The 19,833-nt window shown below is 34.7% G+C and overlaps 1 protein-coding gene across 3 annotated transcripts in view; it reads left to right on the top strand.

Moving 5' to 3' along the window:
• Positions 1 to 19,833, top strand: part of LOC136777402 (putative fatty acyl-CoA reductase CG5065) — a 243,313-nt gene that overhangs the window by 215,769 nt on the left and 7,711 nt on the right. For all 3 annotated transcript variants that reach the window (XM_066733655.1, XM_066733654.1, XM_066733656.1), the window contains exons 5-8: positions 8,454 to 8,563; positions 8,651 to 8,849; positions 8,929 to 9,168; positions 9,561 to 9,818. In XM_066733655.1, the coding sequence (XP_066589752.1) occupies positions 8,454 to 8,563; positions 8,651 to 8,849; positions 8,929 to 9,168; positions 9,561 to 9,818 (807 nt within the window). The remainder of the gene's footprint in view (positions 1 to 8,453; positions 8,564 to 8,650; positions 8,850 to 8,928; positions 9,169 to 9,560; positions 9,819 to 19,833) is intronic.

Here is a 19,833-nt window from a genome sequence, read left to right as displayed (position 1 = left end):
CGAGCGCTTTTTAAATAATACCCTACACTAAAAGGTACAGGTTTCTGATAATCGTAACTATTTTTACTACTACTCTTACTTGTATTGTCAATTTTCTGTAGTAAACATTCAAAGTCTGCATAGACGACAAAGGGCACTCTTTCACTGTTCTTCTGGTTCTTAAAAGATACCCAGCAGTCTTCAGCTTTCCTTGGTAGAATTACGTGCAGGTTGTCATTAAGCTGCATACAATCCCTCTCATGCGACTGTAGCTTATCTGCAGTATGGAATTAGTGTAAACAGCTGAAATGAATTATTGATATTTTAGTATATTTTATTACAATATTAATATCTCTAGTGTAATTCTTACTTACCGATCACAAATATGAGCACTGTGTTCTCTTTTACTCACTTGACTGCTTATCAACCTTGGAAGATTTCTTATACAAAGAAAGTGTACAGTTCCCTGGTCATCCGTGATGAGGAGGAGGTTAACATGCCTAGACCGTTTCATCTTTGTTATCTGAAGCGGTATAATGTTCACTTTGGCTTTACAATTATGCTCCTCCTCCACGGTAAAGACATTAACTGAAATGTCATTATCCACCTCAAATTTCGGAATTTGTTTTAGAGTGGTCGGAAACATTATACTTCCTACATCTAAAACAGACCGATAATGTGGATAGGAGGATATTCGGTAGGATTTGGTAGGTGGAATTGCAGAAAATAGTGCCACTGTCACAACCCATGCGAAACATGCGCTATCTTCATTGTCTATGTTTATCACAGCTTTTTTATGTAAAATAGCGGCTGGGAGCTCAATTCTGCATTCAGCACGCAGTGGATTGTAATGATTAATATTAACTATTAAACTCAGAATTTTCTCCAGAACCCAACCACTATCACGTTCTTGAAACTCACTCAACTCTTTTAGTAAAATCTCTACAATATTTAGCCTATACCATTTCTTAAAATTATCAGTTTCATACAATACGCTATTTTTTGTACATACATGCTTATAATCGCTAATGTCCTTAGAAACAAATTGTCCATTAAATACACAGTTTATCTTAACACAATTTACACTATCAAATACCTATTTTACACGGTTGTAAACAATTTCTTCTGCATCTATTAGAAAGCTGCGTGGTTCTATGTAACTACTATTTATCACCATACCACTACATATTCGGTTATTAAACGCTGATTCGAGCTCCTCCCAGATAAGTTCTCCCGAATTATGAGAACCAGAACCAAATTTAATGGAACTTTTATCCTTTGATGCATGAAGCAGAAGGCACTTGATGTTCGCGATTTCAGCAAAATGTTTCTGTCGTGTACCCACAGATGCATTCCAATTATCGTTCCTCAGCTCTTGAATACGATCACGATATTCACGTACCCATGCAGAGTATTCGTGCTCAGTTTTAATTAAACTAAACTTTTCACGAAGTTCGGTATACATTTTGAGAATGTAAAATTGATGCGAAAAATGGGAGAAGAAGAAGAAGATTGATTCGATTCCGATTATAGTGGAATGAGTGAAACTTTTCATCCATGATACATCTTTTTATAATTCATATTGAGATGAAATTTAATATACTTAGTCATCTATTGGTATGTGTGTGTATATAAAAATTAGTTTTAAAATAGAATTACTGCAGAAACTCGATATGCTTATTCTTCAATTTCAACACGTGTTAAAAATCGTTTGAAAAAGACTGTTGTAGGAATTTGCTTAAATAACTGAAACGTAATTTTTTTTTCTTATTTATTTTACATTTCTCTTTCATACATATATTTCATTAAATAAATATTTTTCAATGCACATAAACCTTCATGATTCATGCACATGGAAAGCTCCAACTTGTCTTTGCTATCTTTCAATTTGAAATCTCCCCACTCGCATTCATCTGCATTACTTATTGTATAATCACAGATGCCACTAAGCTAATTCCTTTTTTCGAGTCCTTTCACGAATATCTCTTGTTGTTCTTCTTCAATTATCACATATTTCCTTATAACATCTTTATACCTATAATAAGGTGAATAGCCATCTGTCCAATTTAAGCTGTGATGGTTATAATATAACCAGCTAGAAGTAAAAATAAAAATATTATAGAAAAAAGCTTCGGATTTAATTAAACAAATTCACTTACTTTGCATGTTTTATTTCTGCCTCATTTAACCAAGCATATAGAAATAGTGGTGGAAATAAAATGTGAAACACTTTTTTATCGCTCAAAACTGCAAATTCTTTCACTATAAAAGAATTATCTTTCAATCGAAACCCTTGAAAGTCCACGAATGTAGGAGCCATCGTTTTGAGTACGATCTTTCGAAAAATTTGAGTTAAACTGGCGCGTCCCCTGCCCCTGTCCTCGGATTTATTTAGCAAAGAAAACGGAACAATACGTTGCACCAAGTATGCTTTGAATCAATTGTGTTTGCGCATGCTATTATATATAAGTTTAAAAATTGCTTAGCTATGGAAAAAAGTAACACACTTAGCTACATTTAGGGTAAAGCGGATTCAGCGAGTATAGTAACATGCTGCAAAGATTCAAGGTTACGCGAGCGAAAAAATCAACGCAGGGGGAATCCCCGTTTTACCATCTAGGAAACTGCTTTTACCGACTGGGACCTGACGTCGGACGAGTGGGAATGTAACGTCAAAAAGCTGCAAGTATCCTCACGCACCCCCGCAACGCACCCCCGCAACCCTCTCGCCTATACTTACTGCGAGCTCACGCGGAGGCTCCGATTTCCTCCACCACCTCTTAACATTTCTTGACTCCCCCCACTACCTCACAACCAGGCTGATTCGAATGGACAGGAGGGGGGGGCAGAACCGGCCTAGCTTGTCTACTTTTGCAAGGAATACCTTTCAAAATAGTAACCGATTGCAATGCTCTCGTTATGACATTAAACAAAAAAGAAATTAATCTAAGAATTGCCAGATGGGCATTAAAACTTCAGAATTTTTATTATACAACCGAACATAGATCGGCAACGAAGATGGCCCATGTAGATTCGCTAAGTCGCGCCAATATAGCTGTAATCGAGGAAAATACGTTCGAGTTAAGCCTCGCAATATGCCAATCTTCAGATCCAGTAATTAAAAATTTGAAAGTACGATTAGGAAACGAACAAGACAAACTATACGAAATGCGTAATGGTGTAATCTATAGAAAAAATGAAGGCAATCTTTTATTTTATGTATCAAAGTAAATGGAGCGAGAAGTAATTCATAAATATCATAATGAATATGGTCATTGCGGAACTGAAAAAACATACACGCTTATTAAAGAAAACTATTTGTTTCCAAATATTAAGGCAAAGATAAAAGAGCACATAAGAAATTGTTTGAAATGTGTAGCATATTCGAAACCTGTAGGAAAACGTGAAGGATTAGTTCATAGTATACCTAAGAGTAAATTACCGTTTGAAACCATCCATGTAGATCATTACGGACCGATAGAAATGGCTAAGACTTCAAAAAATTATGTATTTCTCATCGTAGATGCCTTTACAAAATTTGTGCGATGTTATGCCGTTAAAACTACAACTACGCGAGAAACAATACGATGTTTGCAAGATTATTTTCGAGCATATAGTAGGCCAAAAATATTGATTTCCGATCGCGGAACAAGCTCTACCTCGAAAGAATTCGAAGAATATATGTAAGAATTAAACGTGCAACATATAAAAATATCGACTTGTTCACCGCAAGCAAACGGACAGGTAGAGAGAATAAACAGAATTTTAGGACCTGCATTAGGCAAATATAACGAAGGAGAATTTATGGTATAAACCCTTGCAAGATATAGAATTTGCTATAAATAATACAATAAGTAGAACTACAGGAGAGACTCCTAGTAAACTTTTATTCGGAATAGAACAGAAAGGTAGAGTTTTAGACGAACTTAAAGAAGCGTTGCAAGAGTGTATAGCCGAAGAAAAAAGAGACGTAAACGAAATTAGGACCACAGCGTAAGAAAAAATTGTTAAAGCGCAAAAATATAATGAAAGCTGTGCAAATAAGCGACGTAAACCTGCCCATGAGTACGAAGAAGAAATTTTAGTGATGATAAAAAACGTATAAGCATTATCGAATAAGTTAGCACCATATTACAAAGGACCTTATCGTGTTAAAAAGAAATTGAGAAACGGAAGATATGTAGTTGCAGATCTCGAAGACTTTCAAATGTCACAGCGTCTATATGAAGGAGTATGGGAAAAGCTGCAAATATGAAACCTTGGCATGAAAATAATACATGCGAAAGCGATTAATTTATCATTTTAATACGATAATAAGTGTTGTACAAATCATTATAAGAAAGTTCATTTTAATTTTATTTTTGTATGTAAATGATCAAAATAAACGTTAAGTGACGGCCGAGGGACGGCCTAACGTCAGGAATGGCCGAATGTAGTAGGAATATTTTATGCGATGTTCTTAAGCGAGATTGAAAATGATTCGAGTTCGCAAAAAATGTAAACAAATGGCCGAGCCCAAAAGTGAATACCCCGAATTGGGATTCTGAGAAATAAAGTAGCCGTTGCTACTCAAATTTTATTGGTTATTATGCGTATGGAGAAGAGAGTGGGGAAGCTCCAGCGGGGTGTTTCGAGAGTAAGCCGTGAACGAGGCACGTCGTCCGTCCGTCACTTATAAAAATCTTAACTCTTATGTGTTTGCTTAATTTATGGTCATCCTTAGTTAACGCTCAACATTAAGTTATTAGTTCGAAGCTATATAAGTTTGCTATTAAGTTTTTATAAAATTACTTTACAATTAAAACCAAAAATGAAATATTACTATAATGATAGATTTTAAGAAACTATTGTATATTAATATAAAAATAAAAAAATATATCTAACTAACCAGATCCACAAAAACTACATAGACATATCCAAACTTATCTTCTCTTTCTTCATTTTCAATTCTTTGGAAACCACAGCCTGGAATTGCGAAATACTAATAGAAAAGAAACATAAGCTATATAAGCATAATTCTTTATGAAAATTATCCTAAACAATATTGAAAAAAGTGTATACCCTATTTGGTCCTTTTGATATATAGCTTTTAAAAAAGCTTCAATCCAGCTTACTCATAAGTACTCTTAACAGCTTGCCATAATCCATCATTCATATTGAGTAAACTGGCATGTAACAATAACAAAATTCTATCACATTAACAATATTTAGGAACTATTATATCTTCTTGAATCTCTTAATCTCAAGTCCTCCATTACAAATGTAGAAAGCAATCTGTAACATGGATAACACAAAGAATCAATCTCTTTTAAAGTAAAACAGTTATATACATTCATATGATATACGAAATCCTCATCTGATATTTATTTATCATAACTTGCGTATGATTACATTACACACTAGCAAAATCATGTACATTTAAATGCAAAAAAAGTGAATTTTTTCTTCCTTCACAGCTTATTTTATCAGTAATTTATTAACACCACTTGAGCTGTCAAAATAAAATGCTTAACAGATAATACTCCAACATGAATTATCTAATCTAAAGACATTTTATCTTTAACCTTTCAGCGAAAGCGCTGTCGTAAAATTTACGACGAATCGACGAATGCACTTTATGGTTCCCACAACTTTTACCTCTTAGTGGCGAGCATCGTACTTCGTGCTATTCAAAGGTCACTGTCTCTATAAAAAACAAACGCATCGTGTGTGTCCCTAACATTTATATAAAAAAAATACCATTTACATGGAGAAAACTAATGACGTAAAATTAACGACAAGTGCCCGCTCAAGGGAAATTACACAGCGCGTTCGCTCAAAGGTTAAATGATGTAATTTTTCAAATGGATTTGGATGCTGCCAACACAAACTCATGCGCTCAGATTTTTGCCCGCTCTGTTGACTTTAAACTTGACTGTTTTGAGTGAATACATTGGCCCTAAGTATGGAAAACTGATTTGCTCTGGTCCACGTTTATCTATTCTGTTATCATCTGTAATCTGAGACCTTCTCTTACAAGAAACATTAAACTCGTTTTTCTCAAAACTACTTTTCTCGAATTAGCGTGATGCATAACTTAAATATTTCTCATTCGATTTAAATTTTTATTTTAATTGTAATAAATTTACTCAATAATAAACCTCAAGTTCAAAATATTTGTCATCACACGTGCATGGAAAGTGGCTCTTTTCAGCGTAGTTTACCGAGCCGAAAACGGCTGTTTTCACGCCAGTCGCAGCCGCGCATGTGCACTAGAGTTTTGCTTCATTTTCGACCCTTGGGAGGAAAAAAAGGCTTTTTCCCTTGGGTCGAAAGTGAAATAAAACACTAACGCGCATGCGCGGGTGATACTGACGTGAAATAGCCGTTTTCGGTCCGGTAGTTAACTACGATGAAAAAACCCACTTTCCATACACATTTGATGAAAAATATCGTGTATAACACGAGATGAAATAATTTGACGATTGCACTCGTGTAAATGGCAACCCTCGCTTCGCTCGTGCTGCCAAAGTTACACTCGTCTGCAATCGTCAACTTTCCTCCCTTGTTGTACTATATACTATTACGAATTAACATTTAATATCATATTTTAAAGGAAAACAAAAAGTAGTTAATATTAGATTCTATTTTTCACAATAAATATTTATGTTGAGATTATATCATGGTTTTTCCATGGAACGAGGTTCAAGCAGAGGAGAAATTTATTAGGATTGTAGTAAAAAAAAGAAAACATCAATTTTTTTGTTTTTTTAACCCATTTGCATCATAAGCGCACATATGCGCGCATTTTGCCTGGCCACTATCACCAGAGCGCGCATATATGCGCACATTGCACTTGGGCATATATGCGCGCTCTGGTGATAGTGGCCAGGCAAAATGCGCGCATATGTGCGCTTATGATGCAAATGGGTTAAGGAAATTACACTCACGCCGTTTCAGGATGTTTATGCACACGCCATAACATTAAAGTTAAATAACTTTTCTTGTAACTCATTTTTCATTAAAAAGAAATACGATAATCCTTTAGAGAATACATACAATAAACAACATACATGTCGAATCGATTTTATATATATTCCATAATCACTGGAAAAAATCTCAAAAACTACTATTTTTTTATAGTGTTACACGAGGCTTCCGCCGTAAAACTAAATATAATGCACTGTAACGTGACAAATCCAGACGGGATTTTTGCCACGTTAAGAATTCTGAATTTTCGCGCCTAGCGGGCGATTGGTCGTATATGAGAGCTTTCGCGCAGACCCCAGCGCCACCGCAAGCACGCGGTGAGGCCCAGTCATGCCTAGAAAACCGGCATAAGTGATAGACGTATGTACGAAGACTGTCGAGAGAACTGCGTAAAAGGACAGACGTGTATAATGTTGCCTGCGAGATCCTAGAAGGAGCATCAACTAGCGAAGACGCTTTGCCTGTACCAGCGCCGGAAGAAGAAGTCGATCAGGAGGGAAGGCAGAGAAGACGATCGCCTGGGAGATCGTAACTGGAGTGCGATTCAGTAAAGAATTTTGAAAGCCAATACCTGCATCGACGGAGAAATAAGAAACGTGCGTGCGTCCTGGCCAGGAAAGTACTTAATTGGTTCCTTAAAAAGGGGATTATAAGGTATGCGAATTGACCTAATATCGCGATGCGGTCTCGGACCAAGCGTGTGCCACTGCGTGGAGGAGACATGTAGAAATTGAGGAAGCGGCAACTAGAAAGAACAAGAAAGAATTGAAAGAATTGTAGAATTGGCTAGCAACAGAGTTCGGCACTCGGGCGACTCTGAGAAAATAGAATCGGTCAGCCGGGAAAAACAGAAAAAAAAGTGCTTCGGTAGAAGAAAAGGTCATTCGGGTGGCCCACAGCGGGCCTGGCGCCCAGAAAATTTTAAGAAATAGAATTAGAATAAACCCGAATGAGTCGAAAAGCACTTAATAGAAGCGCCGTGTAAAGAATATTTGTAAGTTTCGCGACGATGGCCTACTGTATATTTCCCGTACAGGCGGTCGGGAGAGGCCCTGGCGAAAGAAGACAGTGTAAATAGTTTATGTGTGAATATTGTGTAATAAGCACCAAAGAGTTTAATATAGTATTTGTGAATTTTTAGATGGAAAAGTTGAAGAGTGCTTATTTTATTAAAGAAAAAACCTCTCCCAGAAATCGTGCGTTACAGCACTATACAACTTTTCTATGCCAACAATTCTTTAATAAATTTAGATACACGAATTGAAGTTTTTGGATTCGCTTAAAGAGTCGTGTTTTGATTATTTAGACTTAAATATTTTTAATTTTAACACGATATATCAATTGTGATGCTAAATTTAGGTTTTATATACTAAACACTGTGGAAGAAATATCAGATTCCGCGAGGAAAAAAGATACCTGTAATTTTGTTGACCGGTGTATAGATACAACTTGAAAATGTTTTCAATAGTCAAAATTTTTCTCTTCAAAATTTCTTTTATTTCAAGATTGCTGGGTCCCCATCCGAATACTTACACGTACTCAAAACGTCTGGCTGAAAAATTGGTTGCCGATGAATATTGTAATATACCATGTGGTATAGCAAGACCATCCATCGGTATGATTATTGCTACAAGTTAATGAAAGTTCTTAATTTCTAATGTGTAACATACAAGAGAATTACTGTTCTTTTTCTGATTTATAGTTATTCCTGCTCACAAAGAGCCTCTGCCAGGCTGGGTAGATAATCTGAACGGTCCTGTTGGACTCATCGTAGCTGCTGGAAAAGGTGTGCTTAGGTCTATGCACTGCAACGGTGATTACCATGCAGAGGTTATACCGGTGGATCTTGCTATCAATGCGGTAATTGCCTTTGCTCACAAGCTTGGAGCAGCCCCTAAGAAGTAAGTGTTTAAATAATTACTTTCTATTTAATTTTCTTGCATATAGATTAATTTAATCATAATTATCTTCGTTTTAAAGAATGAAAAATATGCCAGTTATCAATATAACTCAAAGTGGAGTATTACCGATAACTTATGGTGAAATTGTTAGCAAAGGAAAATTAATATCACGAGAATATCCATTTGAAGGATCAGTTTGGTACCCTGATGGCGACATTCGTAAATCTAAGTTCATCCACAATCTATTTCTCTTCTTCTTCCAACTTCTCCCAGCTTATTTTATCGATTTTCTAATGTTGATATTCCGTCAGAAACGATTGTGAGTATTATAACTTTCTTTATCATTTTTTTCTATTCATATCAGTTTTTTACAATAAATGATATTTCCGGTACTATTTCTGTATTTATCGTTTAATAATCCATTATGCAATCTATAAATTTACGAAAGAAATTACCGTTAATCTTGATCAAATTGATTAGTATTGTCGGATTCAGGGGTGTGGGGGGACGGGGTTGACCCGAGGTCCTATATGTTTACATATGTTGGAGTTCCACTATAAATTCTTATTGCTAAATTCGCTAAACTTTTGCTTGCAATATATATTTAGTTATCTTATGAATTTTTACGAATAGAATTATGTAGTTTAATTTTACCCTAACTTATAAATAAAATTTTACATCCATTGACTAACGAGAATTTTACTTTTACAGCATGGTTCGTATACAGAAGAGAATCTTTGATGGTTTAGAGCTTTTACAATATTTTACAACACGTGAATGGATATTCCACAACACGAATTTCCTAATTTTGTTTGATGAAATGAGCCCGAAAGACAAGAAAATCTTCCCGATTGATCTGCTAGCAATTAATATGGAGGACTACATGAAAGACGTTTTGCTTGGTGCTAGGCAATATTGTATGAAAGAGAAACTGGAAACTTTGCCCAGGGCCCGTATGCACCACAGAATGTAAGTAATATGGTGGAACAAAGAATACAAAAATTGCATCCTTCAAAATTACTGCCTGTAAATAGATATGTATTAGATTCCACACCCGTATTGTAAAGTCTTTACTTGGTTGGATATAATCTGCTGTTTGCGCAGTAGGGTTTATATTTAATATATCTTGTTTAATTGATAGATTAAAAAGAATATTCTGACAATCCAAACTAGCAGAACCTTTCAAAGCACTGATTGAATTCTGCAGAAAATCTTTCAACGGATATAAAAGGGTAGGGTCAATAAGGCCGATTTTTAGCTTTCCACAACCGAAGTTAGAAAACTAATTATTTTTATATATTATGCATTGCATACGTAAACGATTCCACTACAAACAGAACCAGTCTCAATAGTCTTCAAGCAAGGCTGTAGGTCAATTCCAGGTGAAGTTCAAAAAAGGCCAAGAAATGGTTCGCGAGTTTCCACAGCAAATAAAGGAGTGAAATCAATTTTAGTCATTACTTTAATGATTTCTCGTGTTGTTGAAAATATATTATATAGGGTGGCGATATAAAAATATTTCCAGTGTAATTAGTTTGTTAAAAATGATGAAAAACTAGGAACTCTTTTTTTTTTAGAATTTTGTGAAGTAGTTAAATGATGTTAATCTTGTTTACAAAATTGAACATGTGGATTTATTGAAAACAATTTAGCGAAATTATAAATTAATATAGTGCTTTGAAAAGTCCTTCGGATATATTATTTAAATGTAATAATGTATTTTTTATTACATGCTCTTGTAACTTATCTGAAGGACTCTCTTCAAAGCACTATATTAATTTATAATTTCGCTAAGTTGTTTTTAATAATTCCACATATTTGATTTTAAAAATGAGATTGGCAACATTTAACGGCTTAAAAAAATTCTGAAAAAAAGAACTTTTACTTTTTCATCATTTTCAACAAACTAATAGCACCAGAAACATTTTTCTATGGCTGCCCTATTACATATCCATGGTCGATATAATCTTATGAAATAACAGTCAAGATAATTTCAAGGTGAAATTAAAAAAAATACCAAATTTTGATAATGTCTAACATGGGGTTTAGGCTTTTTTTTAATTATAAGCTTTTATTTAGTTTCACCTGTCTCGTTGTCTGTCTGCAATCAAATCTTGCAAGTTAAATTTGATCCAATTCCCGGTTTTCGATTGAGCTAAAATTTGGCATGCATGCATAAATCGGATGACAATGCAATATTATTGTGACATAGAGCTGATCTGATGATGGAGCTGGAAGGTGGCCATAAGAACTCCGTAATTATACGACGTAACCCCATCGAATTAGGGCTCATTTGATTCGAGGTTTGATGAGTATCTTGATTGGCGTGAATATGCAAGTCCATCTAAATTAGAAAAATAATGTTCGTTCCGTTTGTTACGAATGTGGATTATGTCTGATTGATTAGATGTATAACCCAATGCCAAGGTTAGCATGTGCCGAGGGCTGAATGGTATGAAGGTGTATAAATAATTCATATCACTAACATTGCGCCTCAGGGTACCTGTTAGATATAATTTACTAGTATATAACTATGGAAATTCCTCAACTTGAGCTCGTTCCCATTTTTATTTATTAAAATTAAATTAATTGAATTAAACACAGATTTTAAGGGAAAAAGCCAACGGCATAAAAAGTTCTTTTTATTAATTATTATTCGAGTACATACACTTACACTATCATCACATACTTCGTGTTACATGGTTCATTTTACATAATTCGTCTTACATGGTTCGTCGTGCGACTATGGATTTGTACAATCACTCTCACTCGTTTAATTTGTATTTACATCGATTCTTATATTTTCGTTACGATTGTCCCTCTTGCGACTGGTCAATTTCAGTGGCGACTATTTACTTCACTCCGTAATTGTTCCCCTTTCGACTGATCAAGGATCAATGGGAACTATAACTTCTTACTCCGTTTCGTTAACGGTATCAGATCTTCTCTTCATTTGTTCACGTCTGTCTTCTTTGAGACTTTGTAACCAAGTAACTCTCTGTCGTCAATTGACCTTCTTTTGTTTTTTGAAACATAAGACTTATAATTGTACTTAAGTTAATTTGCTTAGTTACGTTACTAATACTAATCAATTACATCGATTTACTCATCTTCTTCTCTTTACCTTAACAGTACCAGGGCGAACCCTGTTGTACTGAAGCGCTTATCCATCTACAATGGACCTTTGGGTGGATGGATCGTTTTGGTCCTATACTTGTGGGAATAACACGAACAAAAAAGAAACTACTACACGAAGAAATCGACGTTTAGAGAAGGCTAAATTGAAGCGACAGGAGAAGATTGCTAATAAAAGCGATGTCCACAAACGGCATCGCTTATAAAAATAAGTTTAGCAGTAGCTAAACATAGATAAATCGAGTCGTTAGAACAACGCACAAATAGGCAAGATACCGATAGAATACATACACAAAAGAGAAGGAAAAACGAATCGTTAAAACAACACACAAATAGGCAAGATATCGATAGAATATATACACATGAGAGAAGGAAAAATGAATTACAAGAAGAACACTTGACCAGGCTCGAAAGGAACAGAATGCTCAGGCAAGCAAGTCAATTAACACAAACAGCAGAGGAACGCATTGTAACAATATAGAATGAACGGCAGTGAAAGACTAACCAGAGGAATTAGCAACGTGGTAGCGTTGAGTACTTTAATAACGCGATAAATACATTTTGCGATAAAGTGTGTAATATTTGCACGAAGAGATGTTATCCCCATCAAGTAATCAAATATAAAATTAGAACCATATCTCCTAATTATCTTCTACGAGAAGTACGCGAGAATAAAGAATTGATGCTACGTTACCGATGTAACAATCACGCAAGTAAAATGAACACTTTCGTACTTCCTTCTAAGGCATATTGGAACAGCATGGAACCTGGGCCTATATCTCACGTTATACTACGATTATCGCAAACTGAAAGCGCCTTCTTTCTCGAATAATACCGTTTTAAAAATTGTAAAATTTGACGCCATTTTTGGAAAATAGGATTTCGTGGTCAAGCAGTTCTTTTTGCTCAAGATCTTTTCGAGATTACCGAAAAACTGCCACATATGTTGCCTAGATCTGTAGATAACTATGGAATTGTAATTGTTACAGAGCATTTGGAGAATTTAAATATTATTCGTAAGTTTTCAGTATCACGCGGTAATGTGTACGAGGCTTTGACATGGTTGGTGGCTGATAATCCCTTGTAGAAAGATGACCTTATAGACAACAACGCAAAACTATCGCCGACGATCTGATTTTAGTTTCTGAAAACGCTTGTTCTACATCGCAAACTATTGTTCAAGGCGTGGTCCAGAATAATCAGGACTTTGTACAAATTAATGACCTTTCTCGTATTTTACAAGCATCATGGCATCAAGGAATTGTTGAAATTTACAACGGGCTATTCTGGCGTGCAATGTTGTACTATAGCAATGAGTAATATCATAAGATTATCCATTAGTCCACCTCAGCAGTGGAGCAAAAACACTCTTGATCAAAACATGATAGAAAGAGATTTACTGTATGTCAAACTGCGATTATTAAATGCTGAAAATCCTTCAGGTATCCAAATCGAAGAAGACGGTTATTTAGAAATAAAGCATTTCGATTTAGTTAACCCGTTCCGGCCGAGAATGCCACTCATCCTGCACCGGTTTTTCACCGCTCACAACTAATGCTACAAGCGTTAAAAGAAATTGAGAGGTACAGGTTTTTAAAGTTTGAAACCTGTCCTTTTCGATGGTGCATTCGAAGTTGCTAAAAAATATTGTTGATTATGAATAAACGTTGACTAAACACAAAAAAACATGATTTTTCCACGCGTTTTTTTTAAGTTGAATTTTCAAAGACTTTCACTTTAACAATCGACTTGGAACCTTTTTAACCGGTGGAATAAATCTCTGAAGTTAAACAATGCATTATTCGACAATTAACTTTTCGCTTCCGTAAATTAAAAATGGCGCCCAAACCGCAAAAATTAACCAATATATTTATGAATTTCTTCCTCGAAAACGAGGAACTCGTCAGCAGAGTGCTAAGAGGAAAAAGTTCTTAAAATCTTTTAAAAATATGTTTGAAATTTTTCAACGGTTTCCGATTAATTTTTTTGTTTCGCAAATGACAAAATTTTTGCAAACACCGAAAAATTGATCCAATCGCTTCAAAAAAGTTCTTATATATTCTTCAGCTAATTTTGAAAACATTTTATTTTTATCAATTTTTTCTTGAAACGTACTGTTTTTGAATAAAAAATTTATGAAATTCGTAAAAACTTGTTTTTTTGCTATCGTTTTAAACCTTGGTAACTCAGTTCGTTATCAGCGCATACTGTCATTGTTTTATTTTTGCACTACACAAGTACAGAATGTTCAGCTTTGGAGTATTTTTTATTTACAACGGAATAATTTTTTCTTCTTAAACACGATTTTCAAAGGAACCATTCGTAATTTTCATTCGTGTTTGCATTCATGGAAATTTGAATCTGTTCGCATATTCCGTGAAAGGTGGAAAGTGCAAAAAGTTCATGAAAGAAATATATAAATTTACTAAAATCTAAAAATAAAAGAGACTTTCTAAATTCCTCGACCTCTGATGGTGATAGTTGGACAACGTGAATAGTCTTTAAGGCAAACAGACGATAGATGCGTTTTATTTTAAGAAGAAATTGACAAGGATAAAATGTTTTAAAAATTAGCTGAAGAATATATAAGTAATTTTTTGAAGCGATTTGAGCAAATTTACGGTTATGCAAAAATTTTGTTATTTGCGAAACAAAAAAGTTAATCGTAACCCGTTAAAAAAATTCCGACATATTTTTAACGGGATCCCTCAAGCCCTCTGTAGCCAACATTACGGAACGAAAAACGAGAGAGAATTGTCCAGCGCTATTTTTCGACCGATTTCAATGTTTTTTGGCTTGTTGGAATCGTTAGGACTCGCACCGTGTCATAAATAAAGCCGTATTTTCCAAAAAACGTAAAATAAATAAAATTGTTTAAAAATTTGAATTAATAATATTTAAACGCAAAACAAATTGAAAAATCGGGCTTCTTTATGACGAGGTGCCAGACATAACGATTCCAACAAGCCCACAAACATTGAAATCGGTTGAGAAATAGAGCCGTACCATTGCCCCGCGTTTCTAAGGTGGACGAAAAGCAAAAATTTTTAGGAAGGAAGCTAGGCTTCCTCCCCTCTCGCGGCTCACGCTAACGTATTCCCCCACTCTAGCATCGGAACTTACTGCGAAGCTTTCCTCTCATATTTACGCTATTCCCCTATTTTTAGCTATACATATATAAATACTGCTAAAATAATGTTGAGAACATTTCACCTTGCCGATATAATGAAATTGCTAAAATTGCAATTATCATTTTGAAATAAAATTGTAGAAAAGGAGATTTCGTAATGCTTGAAATATAGGACATACGGCGAAACGCGGGACAATTGTACAGTCGTATTTTTCAACAGAATTTGATGAGACTAGTAATAGTTAAAGCCATGCTTTATGTAGATTGTCCTAAAGAGCTCGCATTTTCGATAAAGCTTATAGTTTTTCAGCTATGAACGATTGAAGTTGCACGGCGCACAAATACATATTTCTTCCCTCGTGTAGAACAGCTGTTGCGCACGTCCATTCTCAATCGCTCATAACTGGAAAACTATAAGCTTTATCGAAAATGCGAGCTCTTTAGGACAATCTACATGAAGAATGGCTTTAGTTATGACTAGTCTCATCAAATTCTGTTGAAAAATACGACTGTACCATTGTCCCGCGTTTCGCCGTATGTCTTATATTTCAAGCATTACGAAATCTCCTTTTCTACAATTTTATTTCAAAATGATAATTGCATTTTTAACAATTTCATTATATCGGCGAAATGAAAGGTTCTCAACATTATTTTAGCCGTATTTATATATATATATATATATATAGTATACTGTACAGCGAAAATTGACTTGCAGGCGGTATTTACAAGTTGATTTGAAGTCAACTGGTAAATGCCAACCTCAAGTCAACTTTTAATAGTTGACATAGAATTTTACTAGAAGAGTCGACTTACAGTCGACAATTACAAGTTGACTTCAGGTTGACTAATAACAGGCGACTTTCAGTCAACTTTTAGTTAAGTGTGCTGTTAGGGTTTATTTAAGTTTTAATGTGTTATGCATTCAAAAATCTATCAAATCAGTTTTTAAACATGAAAATCGGTCCACGCATTCCAGAGATATAGGAGCCGTATCCTCGAATATTGACAAAACATATATATTTTTCCCATATCCTTTTTCCGAGTATGTCTCATCCTGTAGTTGACTACTTATGAGTTATCGATCAATTATCGATTAACGTGTGTGCACACATACACACATATAGGTAACCAAGGAGCAAATAAACATTTAACAGGTAACCATGGAGAAAGTAAACAAACAATCAGTAGCCATGGAGAAAGTAAACAAACAAACGGTAACCATGGTGAAAGTAAACATACAGTCGGTAACCATGGTGAATATAAAGAAACAATCGGTAACCATCGAGAAGGTGAGCAAATAATCGGTAACATATATATTGGGTGGTCATATTATATTATGATGATTGAAATATTGTGAATAAAAGGCTTAGGGGTTTTATATATACATATAAAAAATTGTACAGAAAATAATGACATAATAATTCATTAAAAGTGCATATTAGGTGGTCATATCATTCTTACCATAATAAATAAGCGTTGTTCTCTGGAATGCACGATTAAGTTTGCACAGTTACCTGCTTTTTGTTTACTTATTGCAATCATTAAAAAAAGCTATGAAACCCCCCAAAAAACAGTTCTCGCCTGTAAAAAACGGACGGCAAATTAAATGATCCTATTATTAATATTCTAATTCAAAAACGTAGCGAAATCCAATTAATGCGGAAGTATTACACGTTAGAAAAATATTCATAACCTAAAAAAGATACTTTCCGGGCCAATTTTATGCAACAGCATCAAATAGCCTCATTATGAAATTGCGAGAAAGGAAGTTTATATTGGTAGCATTCAACACAGAGAAAACAGTTGCGGAACTATTGAGTCATTCTTTTTTGTGGTTTATATATATTAATAACGAATGAAACACAGTATTTCGGGCATAACCAAATGTCGTATCTTTATTCTGGGAACACAACTTGCCTACAACAAGATCCAACAGCCGCAGCTACTATCTGTCGGGCAGAATAGACGATGACGGTTACAACAAAAAGTAGTTCGTTCAAAGTTCGTAATGCAGCGCCATCTACCATGTGTTAGTAGCCCTGTTTCAGGGAGCCAAACTTAAAATGTCCAAATTGGAATAATCAACGCGCTCCCTCAATTTAGACATTTCTATAAACTTAAAATTTACTTTAACGAAATTTATTTTCTTTTCTTAATGCTTATAATCAACATAATCTTAAACCTTTCCTAAAATTAAATAGTATCTCTTTGGACACTGGTTTTGTTAGAGCATCTGCGATCTGATCTTCGCTTTTAATATAATTCAATTTAATTATATTAGCGGACAAGTTTTCTTTGATAAAATGGTATTTTATATCAACATGCTTCAGACGCTTATTATTCTCTGGAGCTTTAGCTATCTTGATCGCAGACTGATTATCCTCGAAAATTTGAATAGGTTCTTCGTTAACATTTAACTTAAAATCCTTAAATAAACCCTTTAACCATAAAGCTTCCGACATTGCTGAGCTTAATGCTATATATTCGGATTCTGTGGATGACAATGCTATATTTGATTGTTTACGCGAAGCTAAAGAAACAGTCGATTCAAATAATTTAAAGCAAAAACCCGACGTTGATTTCCTGTCTCTACAATCTCCTCCCCAATCGGCATCCACATAACCTTCTATAATATTACCATTATAATTTTTATAATAAATTAGTTTCAAATCCTTTGTTCCTTGAACTTAACGCAAAACACGTTTAAGTGCTTTAAATAACATTTCGCTTGCACATTCTTGAAACCTAGCTAACAAGTTAACTGGTATGCATAAATCTGGACGTGTACCTGAAACTGCATATAGCAACGATCCTATCAATTGTCTACACAGTTTTTCGTATTTTACATCTTTGTTTTGTGCTGCTAACTCCTTAAAGTCAAAATTTTTATCAATAGGTTTACTCATCTTTTTACAATCCGTCAAATCGAATCTTAACAGTATGCTGTCTAAATATTTCGATTGATCTAGTGTAGTAATACCTTTGTTTACATCTTGCTTAACTCTTATTCCTAAATAATTAGTAATCAAGCCCAGATCCTTCATCTTGAATTTTGACATTAAAGCTTTCTTAAAATTGTTTAACTCAATATCATTAGTCCCAAACATAATTAGATCATCCACATAAATTAAGATGTAATATCTTTCTTTCTTTTCAACCCTACTATATAAGCAGTAGTCATTTTTTGACTTTACAAATTTTAATTTGGATATTACCTCATTAAATTTCTCGTATCAATATTTTGGTGATTTCCTAAAACCATATAACGATTTATTTAGTTTACAAACTTTATTCGTATTACTTTTTATTCCCTCTGGTAATTTCATATAGACTTCCTCTTTTATTACTCCATATAGAAACGTCCTCTTAACATCCATTTGATGTACTGTTAAGGAGAGTCTTGTTGCAATGGCCACAAATACTCTAAATGTCGTTAGTTTTGCAACCGGTGCATAGATATCAGCAATATCTGCAAAGTCTTTTTGCTGGAAGCCCCTTGCAACAAGCTTGACCTTGTACAATTTATCGTTCCCTGAAGTTTTTATTTTAAAGACCCATTTACTAGTAATTATATTTTTATCTTTTGGAGCATCAGTCTCTGTCCACGTATTATTCTCTTTTAAGGTGTTCAGTTCACTTTGAACTGCTTCAATCCAATTTTTCGAATCATCTCGTTGCATCGCTTCTTCAAAACTTTTAGGTTCATCTTCACAGCAATAAAACAAATAAAAGTCACGCAACCTTTTGGACGGTCTCGCATTCCTCTTGTCAATTCCAGTTGACGTTGTTTCCTGTGCAATAGAGTCACTGTAGAAATCTTCATCATCTGTTGAACCTGCCGAATTTGGATGATTTTCATGTGACGACTGGGCAGCTTCACTTTGTTCAGTTTCCTGAACGACTTCTGAGTCGTTGTGTTCTGGGTTAGCTTCCTCTTCCGTTTCCTCAATGTCAGCAATTTTTTCCTCGATGTTTGTTTGAAACAAGCAAGGTGTACCTGCCTCTGTTTTCAACTTGTTTACCTCCGTTTCAACAAACACAACATGTCAATGTATTTCTACTTTATTTGTGGCCCTGAAATATACTCTATACCCCTTACTTTGGTCTGTGTATCCTACAAAGATACCTGATTTCGATTTTGCGTCCCACTTTAGCCGTTTTTGTTTGCGTATGTGTATATACACTTCAGAACCAAAAATGTGTAGGTTCGTTAAATCAAAATCCTTATTAAACCAAGCTTGAGATGGGGTTTTATTTAACATAGAGCTTTTAGCTGTGTAATTCAATGTAAATATTGCAGTATTAACTGCTTCAGCCCAGAGCATTTTGTCCATTTTCTTCGCTTGTAACATAGTTCGTGCTGCTTCGACTATAGTGCACATATCGCGCTCAGCTCTTCCATTTTGTTCCGGACAGTATTCAACTGATGTTTGATGCTTTATCCCTGTTTCTTCCAACATTTGCTTCAATTGTTTATTAATAAACTCCTTCCCGTTGTCGGTTCGTATTGTATCAATTTTATTTCCTGTTTCTGTCTGAGCATACAGAATAAATCTTTTAATACAAGAAAATATCTCCGATTTTTCTTTGAAAAATAAACAGTTCTATAGTTTGAAAAATCGTCCTTTATTAACAGAAAGTATTTAGAACCTGCCAACGATTTAGTTTCCATTGGCCCACAAAGATCTACATGAATAATTGCACATGGTTTAGCCGCTC

The sequence above is a fragment of the Prorops nasuta genome, unplaced genomic scaffold, assembly GCF_024137725.1.
Source record: "Prorops nasuta isolate Cenicafe-Biocafe unplaced genomic scaffold, Cenicafe_Pnas_1.2 PNAS00011, whole genome shotgun sequence".
Classification (NCBI taxonomy): Eukaryota; Metazoa; Arthropoda; class Insecta; order Hymenoptera; family Bethylidae; genus Prorops; species Prorops nasuta.
Note: the sequence above shows the minus strand (reverse complement) of the source record. Positions and strands in the feature narration are given on the sequence as shown.